The following is a 15,105-nucleotide window of genomic DNA, read 5'->3' as shown; positions in this document are numbered from 1 at the left end:
ACAAGGTATAAAAGGCCTTTGAATGTGTTTGGACTAATGCCATGCTACGAAAAGAGAGGCCTATTATGGAGGAAAAAGAGTTCACATGAAAGAAGAGGAAGAAGAATCTACTGGCGCAAACACTATGTCTCGGAGTATCGCCGCTAAGACTCGACATGATGACACAAGCGATGCAGTCCTTATAAATGCAATACGCCTATTGTGTACAATATGCTCGTCCAACAGTTTCGTCTAGGATATCACAAGGGCCATAAATGCTAGGCATCAAAAATGGCTTCAGGACGTGCAATAATGATTTCTTTTTGCATGGAGCTCTATATATCCTGGCAAGATTGTGGCAGTTAGTTCAAGCTAACCAAAAGTTCAAATTAATGCGGTTTGAATTATTCAGCTTTCAGTACATTCATTTTCCAGCTCTGGCATTCGGCATGCTTGCAATTTTCAAACGTGTTTCTTTTGTCCGTCACTCTCTAGAGAAGCAACAACCTTCTGGCTGGTGAGATGTGAAGCAGTAAGTGCAAACACAGCACAACAGTACGATCAAGAGGAAAGAGATAAAACTTGATGCAAGTGCTGGCCTGCGACAGCATTTCATTTGGGGAAGAAAGACATGGGTGCAATTCTTCTCAAATAGAATAATCAGCGCTTTCACATTTTTTTTTTTTTTTCTGCTCTGTTAGAGAGCAAGGACATACCGGGCTCGAGCTGCCGCAGCAGGTCTTCCAGATTGCGAATGCGGATGGGCTCGGCAGCGGTGGGATCGGCCATGCAGGGCTCGGGGCGTGGCAGGTCGCGGCGCGAGTCTTGGCCAGGGCTGGCATGAGATGAGGCCGAGTGCAATGCCTCCAGGATCTCCTCGTGGTACCCGTTGAGGCTCTTGAGCGTGCGCTCGACCTCACTCAGTGTGTCCCCCCCTCCACCACCGGCCGCGGCGGCGGCAGCAGCCAGGGGAGGCCAGCCGCCATCCTTGGCCAGATCCTTGGGCGAGAGCTCCATGAAGGTCTCGTCCACCTCGTCCGGCTCTTTCCGCTTCAGCTCCTGCAGCTTGTCCTCCCTGGACGGCAGTGTCGGCTCCTCAGAGAGAATGCACAGCAATGCATCACCGTATACTAGGCAGTGCACTACCTGCCATGACCTCACATAAGTGTTCTTCTATTAGTGCACCTTTTAGAATTCCTTCTCTAAGCCGCAAAAAAATGGCTGAATGACCTACTGTGTTTGTAAAATTTCAATTTTTTATTTATTTTTTTTTTTCAGCTTTCAGAAAGCACTTCATATCTATTCAGAACTGTGCTCTCAATATAATGCGAGACACATACATACACATTTCTTTTTCTGGTTTCGTGTTTCAAAATGTGGCTCAACCTTTAAGTGATTGAGATATGTGGAAAAGCCAACACCTTATGACTATACATAATCATGTGCGAGAGGCATAAAGGAAGGGGGAAGGGTGCAGGCAGAAATTTGAGCAGTTGACTGCTGCTGTCCATAGGAGAGGGATGGCGGTCCACAAGGCAGCAAGTCACCTAAAACCTCATCTCAGCTGCAGTGAACATCACTGCGAGACTCTGCATGCATTGTGTGCTTTGCAGTAGTGCACCAGGTGCTGTCGACACTAGTGGTGCCTCTGTGCCTTTCCGAGTTGCATGGCCATGAAAGGCAGAAGAATTGCAGCATTTACTGCTACCCGTAGCTAAGAACGTATAAAAAATGCCCGACATATCTTTGCACATTCACTATTGTTTTCTATTCGCTATTTCTATGGTTGATTCATTATGTGAAGGATTAGAGGGCATGTGCATGGTGGCAGAACAAAAAACATAGAAGAAGATGCATGCCAGCACATGCTGCACCATGCCGTGCACACTAAGAAGCATGCTAGCACTACCTGTAGGAAGGCATGCTCCCAAAGGTGATGATGCGGCTATCGAGGGTGGTCGAGGCATGGTGGGGGAGTGCATCCTCGTGCTCCTTTTTGGCACCTGGTGCTGCCACCGGTGCCTTATGCCGGGCTGAGCCTTTCTTCGGCCCTGGGGCTTGCTCCAGCTTGGGCATGGTACTCCGCCTGCAGTGGGCAAGCATGCACTGCTCAGCCAACAGCCTCGTGCTGCTTCCCGCAGTGTTTGCTGGTGGCTTAAAGCACTAAGGGTAGCATAATGCCGCCTATGTTGTGCCAGTGGAACGAATGGTGTGAGCAGTCTTGCATTGGTATAGCACTCACCTTTCTGCAGGTGTCGTCTCATTTTGGTAAAAGGAGGAGCAGTGCAGGGACACAAGACCAATAAGTTCAGTGTGGCAACATCGTAGAAATAAACAATGAGGGAGACAGCAGGTGGCAGATGTGTGCTGCCTTCAACTTGCAGGCAGTACGTCACTTGGAGTGAGTCCAGGCTAGTTCAAGCATTTCACATGTGTATCTATTTCGTAGACAAGACATAACACTACAATGGAGAATTAGCAGCAGGACATCTGGCACAAGGTCCAGGCTGTGTCTCCTCAAGTTTTTGCTATGGTCAACAGCCACTTTCTGCACATGCAGTAATTGATCTTTATTCCTCACACATGCAGAGGTAAACCATGCTCTTCTTTCTGCACTAAACTGACATTTTCTGGCACTATCATCAAAAGGGGCACTGTGGTTTCGCTGCGATGCTCAGTGTTCAGTACACATAGCCAACGAACGTCAGACCGCTAACGCCAATGGCTGACAGGCTTCTTTCTGCATTCTCAAGCCTGTTTGGAACTGCACAGTTTCTCAAGTCTGCCCTGATGATAAGTGCATCTTGGTTAGGAAGAGCTTGTTCCACCCAGGAAAGCTCTTGTTCACTTTACACAAGTGCTCACTTAATCTGCAATTGTTGAGCATGTAGTTATCTACCTTCACAATTTGTAGAGTACTGGTTGACAGCTGAAGAAGGAAACATACGCAGAAAATTTGAGATGCCACTCACAGCAGTCATTTGTAGAAGTAGCAGTAGTGCGTTAAGCAGCATCAAAGTAACACTCCCGCAAGTTCAAATTATTAGCCAGGAAAAGCCCCTGCGTCTCACAGGAGACCACACTTGCCTGTAGCAGGTGGCCAGGAGGGCAAAGAAGATGAAGACGCCACCAACCACTGACACGAGGACAATCACCAGTGAGGGGGTGCTCAGTGCATCCTTCCTGCCCACTGCAATGCAAGGCCAAACAAGAGCGAAGGGATACATCACATATGCCCACACTTCAAGGTTTCTGAACCACAACTTGCTACTTTATCTACTTGTGCTGTATCGCATGCTTCTCCAGCTGACACTGAACTGCTAGTGGCAGTAAACAACCAGAAAATGTAAAAGTTCCTTGTTTAGGCAAGAAAACGGGTAACCAATCTACTTGGGCTTCATCATAAGAGGTGCTTCCACATGCAGTGTCAAGCGCATTCAATGACTGAGTGTAGCACACAGGATGTGACATTTTGTAATTTCGCCCAGGAGCCATCGAGCTGAAGCCTTGTATGCTCTTTGTTTCCAAATGGGCAATGCAAATGAAGTAATCCAACATCGTGAGCATTCCACAAAACTTTTTTGATATATTTTGGAATTTGGCTCAGGGACCACTTAACTTTTTCAAATGTGAAGCTGCATAAATGAAACAAATCCCACTAAACATTTTCAGCAAAATGGAGCAGCCATGGCAGCACAGGTGGTTTTGATGGCCATCCAAGTGGTTATGGTGCAAGCATTGCTGTTCGGGATTTTTATGGCGCTAAAAGATGTTTCCACACAAAAAAACAAAAAAAGGCACCTCTACCATGATTTGCACACCCTTTGTCACAGCCCAATCAAGAAAGATACGTTGAACTCTCTCATGGAAATTTTTTAAAACGAAATTTGCATCAAAATTGTTTTTCAGCGCCTGCATCACCATTTGTCAGCTGAGAAAAAAACAGTTGGTCGAGCGCTACTCGCTGCAAACCAGACACAGACAACCACAAAATCCGTGATGAGCTAGACAAGTCGTCACAAGCGAAAAATGACCTTTGGCTTGAGATGAGCCTGGCTCGTCATGGTCCATTAAGTGTTTAGGAATTAAATAAATAGCACAAAAAAGATGATGTTGATGAGAGGGACAGATATGTGAGGACTTGCACTGAGTGCCAGTTATGTCATATCTGTATCTCTAATCACCATCGTCTCCTTCATGCTCCTTATTTAACTCTAATATGAGTAACTAGTGGACACAGAGATTGTAATATGCTTAAGATTATTTGCACAATTTGAAACATCTCCAGAAAGGTACTGTCCCCAATTTTCAAAGGTATTTTCAAGTTCGGTATGAAAATTATATAGAAATATTGTCCAGTACATATCCCAGAAGCAAAAAAAAAAAATGCCTCACAACCAACCTGGCAGGAAGGTTGAAAGGCACGGATATCAACATTCAGCACTAAAACGTTTACATGTACCCCATGTTGCGGCGGGTGCGTGCGCGCATGTTCGCCCAGGCGTGCGTGAGCCTCGTGTCGCCGGAGGAGCACCAGTTCCTTCGGCGCTGGTCTACCCGCTTCATCGTCGTAAGCAGGGGCCGTGTTACGGTGCGGCCCCTGCCATATTAAGTGTGACGCGCGTGTGTGGCACGCGTTGTTCGTGAGTGGGTTTTTGTGCACGGTTTTCAACCCGCCGTGCTTCCCCCGCGTATGGACCCACTAGAACTTTATTGGACACTTACGTTCCCTGTCAGTGTGTGTGCATAGGGCGACATCATTTGCCGCAATGTATCTTTGTTTTTGTAGAGGGATGGATGTCCCTTTTTGATCGAGAGTCCAAATAAACTTCTCTTCTGTATATCAGTGAAAGCTCATTAATTAGACCCCGTTAATTTGAAAATCCGGATAATCTGAGCTGCTGGCTCGGTCCCGGCCAACGCTCATGCAAGGCTATCGTACGCTTGCTAATTCAGGTGCTACCGGTCTCACACCGCTTAATGGGCTCCCGAACGAAAGCTGTGTCCAGGTATGACTGACACAGAGAGAGATCATCGAAATAGCCCTATTAAAAACCTGAATTCCATGCTGCAGTGTCACTCGTGGCTCACACACCTCTGACAACAGCGCGCAAGAGGTTTTACTGCGTGCGCCTTCTGTGTAAAATTATTGAATGTGCAATGCGTACCCAACCCATGAAGCTCAGCACATTAATTTAGCAAGGGGCACATGTGACAGTTGTTGCATGGGCATCTTTTTGCTTCCTTGATATCTGGTACTCTGAGCTATGTCCAACTGATATTTGTGGTTCACTGAGCAGAGAAGGTTGTATCTCGAAAAGGAATAAAATATCATGTCTCTTTCCATGCAGCAGTTATAGGCAGCATACCAGTTTTGTTATAAAGCAATGCACAATGCAGCACGATTCTTTGCCCTCTTTTGCCCTTAAATCACCATTATTTGTTCATTCCTATTCTTTCTGAACTTGTAAAAATAGTGAAAATATCTGTCCATAGGTGTGCAATAGTAGACAAGCAGTGATTCAAAATCAAACTCAAATTTTCGAAGGATTCGCTCTTCCCCACACTTAGTACATTCACTATCAACACACCGAAGGTACCCGGGTAGCACCAAATATTTCCTGCACAGACATGTTGCGATAGGCAGCAATAGAAGAAGGTATGGCCTGCTTGCATAAGGACAGGTGAGCGCACATACCATAGGAGGTTGTCCTGGAGCTCTTGTTGGAGCGGCTCGATGCATCCGTGGTGACGGGTGGTGGCAACGGTGCGGCCGGCGTGACTGCACCACCATGGGGCACCAGCGGCGGGGCCTCGGTGGCATTGGCCCGCTGGCTGCAGTCGGGCCCCAGGTAGCCCTCATCACAGTAGCATGTGTTCACATTGGAGCACACCTGCACACACACACACATGCACACATATGTGAGCTTTCAAGAGAAAAGTCAGCTAGGGTTGCACAGGTTGACAAGCATGGGCTAAGGCTGGCCTCAGGGATCTTGACACTGAAATGAAGTCAAGTACACTCGGGGCATCCCATGGCCAAATCCAACAGCAGAGATGTATGAGGGGCATTCATCTGGGAAACAAATAAGTAGCCACCCTTATATATCCTTTTAGTTTTGGTGTACCTTGTTTCTGTGCAGGAAAAGAAACATGCCCGAGCCATCAGTTTCCTGACCTGTCACCCAAAAAGCCTTTAGAAATAAAATAATCTAAGAGCTGAAAACTGGTTGCCAGGGCTCCTCAAAGAAGGAAAAGGGGAGAGAGCTGAAATTTGACATTTGTAAACATATTGCCTGAAATGCGCATACCTGTCCACACGACACGATAAAAGAGAACAGGCCTAATAGTGCTTTCTAGTAAATAAAGAGTAGCAGTTGCAAGTTGCTTTCATAGTCTTTAGAGTAAAAAGCAAGCAGACTGTCCAGCACTATGAAAGCTGCTGGAAAGCTGCATTCTGCAGTAGGATACTCCACTTTGAGAGCCAATTTTGCAATCGTTTCCTCTAAACATTTCATTTAATGTTGAATCAGTAATAACATGCTTGTTTACAGACAACCATAGCATCGAACTTCCTGCATTTGTGTCGCCAAAAACAGCATTTTTTTTTATCTACCTTGCTTGCTTCCTCCTCCTTAAGATACATATATTATTTAGACTTTAAATTTTTTCCTGATCTAACTCAAACATGCCTGCCTAATTAAAGCTGGCCTAGGCTAGCCTAGCTAAACTAAACTGACATATCTCTGGAACCTGCTCATACATCTTTTGCCGTCGGAGTTTAAGCTGCATCCTGGAATACAGCGGTAACCCAATTGTATGAGTCGAAAATCAAAAGATATGCTGAAACAAACCTTCATAAGTAAAGTTTTCATGTTCAGTACCTCTGAACAGGGAGCGGACACAAAAAAAAAAAGAGAAAAGAAACAGATCCATCAGAATTTCTGCACTTGGCAAGTATGATTCACAAAAATGTCATGTAGCCTAAGAAAGATCAAGCAGTCTGCTCTAACAAAGTGAGCAATTATGCTTGAAGCTGTTCAGTCATTGCTTTTATAAGATTGAGACGAGTACTGACATTCAGACAAATTTACATTAGAAAAATAAACAACACTCAAGCATGAGTTCTAAGATAACTACATAATTTGTGGCCCATATATAACCTAGTGGCCAGTGAACCAAGCTTAATGGCTGTGTAGTCCCATGAGAGCATTTGTCTTGACCTATTGAAGTGCTGTACTGTTTTGTTCCAATAAATTCCCATGCTCGTCAGCTAGGGAGCAATCATGCTGCAACATCCAGAGTCTGCTGTGGAATGTTGCACTGTCAACTGTATGGATGCACTGGTCCATACACAGACAGGCCACCACACAACTCACGCCATGGCCTGAGCAGGCGAGTGCCAGGTTGTTGCTAGGGCAGACCCCCAACTCCCGGAAGTGCTCCACTGGAAGGCACGACTTGTTCACACAGATCTGCACACAACAGAAGTAGGTCGTATGTAAGCAAGGTCAGCCTATGGGGCTGATGGGGCCAGTGTTCAGATGCACACACTGTTCTGCATGTAATTCAAGCAAAGCAAATTGTCACAAATGAAAACTTAAAAATATGGTGCATGTTTTCAAATTGGAAACCGAGTTTGAAAACCCACATTTTATGAATGCACAGGAAAAAAAACATATCACCGTCAGCTTCCATCGTAGTTCACTCCCACTTCATAATCTTCGTAAATTTCAAAGAAAGTATATTGAAATTTGGTGAGAATTTCAGGAATTAAGCAAGTCATCCTTGCTCTTGCACCACAAATATGTAGAACAAAGTGGACTAACTAGAGTGAAATCTGTTCAGGCACAGTGAGAGGGGATGAGATCATCTGCACACCTCTGAAGTGCAAAGGCCAAGAGCAAAAAGAATGGTACAAGGCATTCATAACCCAAATTCTACAAAGAATCAGACAGCCTAAAGGCTGGCCAATTTTTGGAAACTTTGCCAACCACCACTGACATAACTGTTTTCACTATGGGGTGCCTTTTGATCCTATTTTTACTTATTATGGCTTCACCAAGTGAAGGATTAGAACTAGAAGGAATTTCTTCCTGTGGTGCATCTGAAACGAGTCACATATCCTTATTTCTTTTTCCATTCAGTGCTTTCCACACTGAATGGAAAAAGTGGTTCTACTTTGCGTCTGTGGCTGCACTCACATTACGTCATGGCCTACACCATTCTGTTTCATAAAATGTTTTCATAAATATTACATTTGCCTAACCTTTCTTCTCAATGCATAACACATCAGACATGTACCTTGGAAGCGCCACATTTGGTCCCATCCCAAACGATACCAATGTCTGGGATGTCTCCAGAGATGGAACCTGTGGATACCCTGCAAAGGTTGTGAGACCAGGACAGTTACTTACACAACAGTCTAAGCAAAATAAAATCAGCAAGATAATGACAGAGTTGATACATGTGTTGCTGTGATGCATAACAAACTACAGCAATAAATTTCTCGTGGCCTATTATGTAAAAGAACGTGACCCAACAAGCAGTGCAAGCCCTGCATGAACGCATCACTTCTATTCTGAAATGCTGTACTTCACAACAGGGACATACTATTTATCGTCAAATTAAATGTGATGCACTACAGATGTAAGAATGGGGGATGGGGATTTGTGAGCTAGCAGTATTGTGAAATTTTGAAAGCAACTTTTTGCTTCATCTTATTCATGTTGTATGATTCTGTGTAGCAGAAACACCCTGCTGCTGGAAGCACTTTTAACTACCAAAATCTTCTTATGAGTGCCTAATCCAAGTTACTTGCTAGTCTTTAAAGAAAGCTTGCACTCATTGTAGCCTTATGTTAATGCCCCCCGTGCCACAGTGTTCTCCATCACTTGCTGTCTCTCCATTTTCCTATAATGCAGTTGATAACCAGAGAAGAGTAGCGAGCCATGGCAGTACGCACTTGCACTCAAACTCGGAGCCCTCGATGGAGATGATGGTTCGCGTGTACAGCTTCTCCATGCCAAGCACTATGGGGGCACGTGCACCACGCTGACACTGCAGCGTGCCGCACATCATGTGCTCACGGCTGCACTTGATATAGCCGCCACGTCCATCAGGCCCACAGTTGCCACTCATGCTGCCCTGGACGTTGAACTCGCCAAAGCACTTCTCATCCGAGCGTCGTGCCCCTGCATTATGACAACAATTCAAGAGGTGCTTAGCTTCATCGGGCCATGGTTGTCACACAGCAACATGTGGCTCAAGTAGACCACTTCTGTCTGTTTCTTGAACTCTGTCAAAATTTCACCACACAGCCATTACACTGTCACTAAAACATAGGCACATTACCACGTGAACAAGTTCGTTTTTTATTTATTTGCCATCCATATGTTGCGTTCTTGCAAATATAACAGGAAGTTAGAGCATCTTTCACAGGACACCCAGATGATAATGGATTTAGAAGCGCCCTGCATATGTGCCAAGCATCGTCTTCCTGGTGAAAATAGCAGATGGGTTCACTTCATGTGTTTTCCCATGAAGAGCATTTGTGCGACCAATGAAGCGGCGAACTGTGGGACAATGATTAGGTAAGAAGATGGAAGAGTCCTTGTGTATTCATGCAGATCCACACAAGGTCCTCGCATGCATATGCCTCAAGTAAGAAGACGTGGTCTGTTTCGCCTGAATCTTTGAGTTAGGGATTAAACGAATTAAGCGCAGAACTGACGATGTACCACGCAGCAGCTGTGTCCACAGATGATCTGGCTAAACAAAGCCAGTACTGCTTTAACTATTGGCCGAATGTAGGCTCACTCTGCCATTGTAAATGAATATTCACAGAAAAGATGCAGAGTGTACATGGCCTGCCCTGTCAGGCTTAGTTTTCTAGTGGTGCTAGAGGGGTTCACTGCCAGGAAAGGGTCCATTGTATTAGTCCACATATGTCCAGGATTGCTTTCAGTTCCACATGGGCACGGTTAAATTAATCTCTCTTTCACATCCATTAATGAAAATGGCTCAAGTTTTATGAGTGACTATTCCCGATATACACTTCTGGACACCCCCTCAGGTCACCGAGAAAGATGGCAGAAAAGAAAATGTAGACATCCTATGCAGAGTCTCTGTCTAAAGTAAAGAGACCTAAGGTTTTGATTCTAAGATGTATAGCAAGGCTCTCTGCATCTGTGGACTTTCAAGAGATGTTGAACACTGGCAATGTATACCAAGCCACATAGCACAGCACCGCTGCAAACCCCTTGGGCTATAAACTTCTGACAAAAGCTGTACATGCAGTTTCAACATCCACAAAAATAGTAATTTGCATTTGTGGTGAATATCCCATGGATATTTTTCTCATTCCATGAATATTTGGTGGACATCCCATGGACTGCTGTATTCTCTTTTTCAATAGCTTGTGCCTTATAACGCTTTCAGGCCAGTGAATTCCACACATTTTGCCTCAATAACCAAGGTAATCACAGAGTTGGCTCTTCCTTACAGCTCACAGGCTTGGCAGATAAGCTCGCTGTGAGTATGTCAAAGATCAGCTCAAAGGCGGTTTGCGCTATATTCGTGGCTTGGTTACATAGGTGCGTAATAATGCGAGGTGCTTTCGGAAGCAGATTATTTTAAAGAAAACTTGCATTAGACTTGGGCAAATAAAGAAATATTGCATTCAACAGGTGCCAGTATTGTAATCCTTCCTATAGCAGTATGTGAGTGTGTTGCTGTCAGAGCCGCAGCATTTGATACGATAGCTTGCCTGAGCAGGTGGGGAAGCAAGCACGCCAAGGTATCAGCAGAACTTCGTTAATTACCATATTCTACCTTTGAAAAGATTTCAACCGATTAAACTAATCACATTCGCATCATTCCATTATTCATACTGACATCCACAAACACAGTGTTTTAGAAAAGGAGAATGTGGCTGCTTAGAAAGAAGAATGTGGCTGCTAACACAGAGTTCCACAAAAAAATGGTGAAATCAGTGATTTTTCATAGAATCACAGAAAACTATGGGTTCTAATTATCACCATTTCAAAATGGCTTCTGTCAAGGGACCTCAACAACAGAATTAGAATTAGTACACACAGTTGAACTCTGTTATAAAGAAACGATTTGTAACGAAATAATGAATATAACAAAGAAATAGCCATTTTCTTGGAAGCTCCCATAAAAGCCCATGTATGTGACAACTCCTTATTACAAAGTAAACTTTTCCGACAACAGGATATAGCAAAATTTCCAATGAACCCCATCAGCCACACTCTGAGTATGTTAATTTGTAATGGTGCCCAGTACTTCCATATCAATTTGACGTGGCAAACTGTAGATCCCCTGTTCTCCAATCTCCTTGCTGCATACAGCTCACTGCAAGCACGCTCTACTTCTTTGCTTCCATTTGCAGTTTAGTTTCCATTTTTGCAGCATGTATAACACAACTCGATGCTGCTCAGAGAAGAACAGTCGGGGTATATTTAACAAATATGAAATAATCGAGTCTCCAACTGAAACAATGATGATAGACAAACACTGCAAACTCACTGTATCAACTTAAACTTGAATGTTGCCGAATATGCCTACTTTTCTGAAACAAGACCAATGTGGAATGAGCATTTACATATGCTTAGTGAATATCATTTCTACACTGACTGCTTTAAACACTCATTTATTCCATTAGCAACAGGAAAATAGAATAGTCTAAGTCCTTCTATTACTAATAGTTCATCATTGAGAATTTTATTACTGCAGTTAATACCAAAACATTTAATTAGTAATTCATCAGCTGAGTATTTCTGTTTTGTAATTATTGTATCATTGCTGCTGCTCTGCTGTTCATGTTTCCAACTTTTCAACTGTGCTGTGCGCGCTACAGCAACCTACCAATATTTTGTTCCGCATTCTTTGTAGTGTGCTGACATAGTATGTAGTGTATCTAGGTGTTCTGTAATGTGTTTCAGTTCTGCTTCAAGTTTCTAATACTGTTATTTTTCAATATGATGCAACATTATTGAAGCCTTTTGTCATTTCTCTTGAATTACATTGCAGCTTTGTTGTATCTGCCTTAGTTATTTCTAGTACCTTGGATTTTACCCTGACCATTGTTGTTTGATGTGCTCTCCAATTTAATGTTCCTACTCCTTTTCAACTGTTATCTTCTAATCCCTATTATGTCCTCCTGCAACACTGCCATGTGCAGTAGCAGTATGCATGAAAAATGGATAAAAATTAATTTTTCACTACATTATTCAAATCTTCTGCTGGCATTGTACAAGTATTTGTAACTTGGTCCAAGATGTGAGAGCTCACTATTGACAAATATGGAACGGAAACATTATAAACAGGACGGTCGCTTACTCAGCAACTGTTTATTTTTCAAGCAGAGAGAAAGCTTTAAATAGGAAAGAGGGATAGCTGAGATGAGAGGTGCTCAACAGTGCCACCTTACATTAATTTAGCCACTTCAGGAACAGCGCAGTCAACCCTAGCATTATGCCTTTTCTTTCCCATATTTTAATTTGAAACCATGCACTGAATTTTAAGCATATCATTTTAAGCGGGCCCCTTCAAAAATTGCCCAGTTGGATCAGATAGAACAAAGCACTCTGCATGAGATAGCTGAGGCACGTTGCTTGCTCGCGAGGTCAAGAAAAAAAAGGAAGCTTACCAAAGCCCCAGATGAATTCACACTGTTCATCCGAAGTGTGGCATTTGCCTCTGTAGCAGAAACCGCTTCCCTTCTTGCAGTCCTGGCCAGCCTTCTTGTAGATGTTGGGCGGACACTGCAGCGCAAAGAGGTGTGCTTACTCTCACATCTTTTTCTTTCACTTGAACGCTTCACGTCATCAGCTTGGACTCACCTCACCGGAATGGCCGTCACAGAACTCGGGGATGTCGCATTCAGACTCGGGGATCCGACACAGCTGGCCAGCAGCCCGCAACTGCAGCATACACGCCATGTGATGCACACACACCGCCTTCTGGGAACATTCCCAGGCCAAGTTATCGCAGGGAGCGTGTGGTCATTTGGCAACATAGTAAACCTACTACCATGCACTGCTTTTGCTACAGCAAGTGCCCAGAAGGAATTGTGCTACTGTTCATAAGCATGTAACCACACTCCACTCTTGGGTGCATTGGCCTGGGAAGTTTTTAAAAGTGAGACATGCATACAATGCCATTTTTTTCACGTTCGCCCAGCAGAGGGCGGCACTACTCCAGTTCTGAAAAACATTTCCGCAACAACATAAAATGTTTTTTTTTTCCCCTCGATGCGTAATTCAATTACTGAGAACCTTGAACAAACAAAAACAGCAGCTGAGGTGCAAATGTGTCAAAATAGAAAGCAGGTTTCTTGTGTTTGTTTTTGAGTGTACACATTGCATACTAGGAAAAACAGAAGACTGCACCCATCACATTATATAAAATGGCTCGTGCATCAGGTCTTCTAGGGAGAAACTTGGTCACAAGCAGTTTTTCACAGCCAGTAGTGCGAACATCTTGCACACATCCTGAGAAAATAATAACTTCCCCTCCCATCAGTAATGTGCTTGCTCATGCCATCGGCACCATGAAATACATCATGCTGTGTCTCTACTGCAGAGAGCAGCATGACTACCACTTGTAGACACAAACCAAACAGCATGGTATCATCAAGGTTTTTGCACAACAAGAGGATGAATGGCTGATTATTCGGAAATTCTCGAATATCGATTTCTTGATTTGAATATAAACCGAATAGCAAACATATTCAATATGGATTAAATAGCAAACATATTCAATCCATATTCTAAATTCCGAATATTCGCACATCACTGTAGTTAAGGCCTTTCATTCTGACATGTACAGCCAGTGTAGTAACCATACAAGTGGCTACTCCCCATAATTGGTAAAGTTTAGACCTTGATACTCATGAGTGCAAATGCACACATTTATAGCATTCAGCAGAGGCTTAAGCAAAAGGCAAAACCATTGCACACACCTTGCAGTTCTCACAACAAGGCCCTGCAGAGCAGTTTGCTTCAACACGCAGCTTGCAGGTGATTGGGTCACAGCAAGGATCAGTCTTTGCGCACTCCTGGATACAAGCAGACAAGCACAGGGCAGATGAGGGGAGGTGGTATTTCTCACCGGTGGTAGGATACATATACATATGCAACAACCTATAACAGCTCTTAAAACTGTGAAAAGGCCCTACTCATGACTGCTGTAAGAATGCGAAGACATCCGAATGCGGCGACATTCAGCTTCAAAAAACCCCTGGATGACAGCAGTTCTTCTTGCGAGAAAGAGAGATAGCATATTAGACCGCTGTATTGATTACCAAAGAGTGAACAACATAACAGAAAAATGTCAATCCTCTCCCATGGACTGATGTCACAAAGGATTGACTCTGTCATGCCAACTATTTCTCACCGATGGATCTCAAGAGTGGCTATTGGAAGAGTAAACATGGCAAGAGAAACCAGAAGATGACTGCCTTCATTATGCCTGACAGCCTCTTCAAGCTCAAGGGATGCCATTTGGACTATGATCCACTCCAGAAATGTTGCAATGAGTTATATGGACACCGTAATAGCCTACTTATAACATATGGTCAAAGTTGTGTTCTCCAGTAGTGCACCAGTATGATTTTAAACCTTGGCTACAGCAGAGCGCTTCTGAAGGACTCCGGATACATGAGGTACTGGGCAAGTACAAGGTGCGGTAAGGGAGAATTTTTTTGAGAACAGAAACCCTTATCAACTCAAAGTAGTAAAAATGGTTCCAGATAAACAGATACATGAGCTTAGTGATAAACAAAGTGAAAGATTTTTCAGTGTACTGATTGTGCTTTGAGAAAATTAAACCTTCTATTAAGTTTATTTTTATTGCAAAATCCACTATACAAGTCAAGCACTTAATTTTGTATAGGAAGATGACTCCCACATGGCAGCATGGAAGCACACAGAAATGTGGCCGACAGAAAAGAGTGTGTGATCATGATGATGCCAAAGCAGCAACTCAGGTCAAGCAAATAGTGTAGCATATTCTGTTCTGAGCCAACGTAGACGTGCAGTTATATTACATGCACCAAAATGGTATCTCTCGGACAAGTGCCATTAGCAATGAACTGTGCTT

General features: G+C 43.7%; 1 protein-coding gene across 6 annotated transcripts in view; it reads right to left on the bottom strand.

Moving 5' to 3' along the window:
* mmd (disintegrin and metalloproteinase domain-containing protein mind-meld) overlaps nt 1–15,105 on the bottom strand; it is a 45,536-nt gene that overhangs the window by 6,251 nt on the left and 24,180 nt on the right. For all 6 annotated transcript variants that reach the window (XM_089543098.1, XM_089543096.1, XM_089543095.1 and 3 more), the window contains 10 exons: nt 13,967–14,062; nt 12,846–12,926; nt 12,653–12,767; nt 8,945–9,173; nt 8,284–8,362; nt 7,359–7,454; nt 5,678–5,873; nt 3,067–3,169; nt 1,889–2,065; nt 696–1,054 (listed from right to left, as the gene is read on the bottom strand). In XM_089543098.1, coding sequence (XP_089399224.1) covers nt 696–1,054; nt 1,889–2,065; nt 3,067–3,169; nt 5,678–5,873; nt 7,359–7,454; nt 8,284–8,362; nt 8,945–9,173; nt 12,653–12,767; nt 12,846–12,926; nt 13,967–14,062 — 1,531 coding nt within the window. The remainder of the gene's footprint in view (nt 1–695; nt 1,055–1,888; nt 2,066–3,066; nt 3,170–5,677; nt 5,874–7,358; nt 7,455–8,283; nt 8,363–8,944; nt 9,174–12,652; nt 12,768–12,845; nt 12,927–13,966; nt 14,063–15,105) is intronic.

The sequence above is a fragment of the Amblyomma mixtum genome, chromosome 5 (assembly GCF_055824585.1).
Source record: "Amblyomma mixtum isolate Tamu chromosome 5, ASM5582458v1, whole genome shotgun sequence".
In the NCBI taxonomy this organism is placed as follows: Eukaryota; Metazoa; Arthropoda; class Arachnida; order Ixodida; family Ixodidae; genus Amblyomma; species Amblyomma mixtum.
Note: the sequence above shows the minus strand (reverse complement) of the source record. Positions and strands in the feature narration are given on the sequence as shown.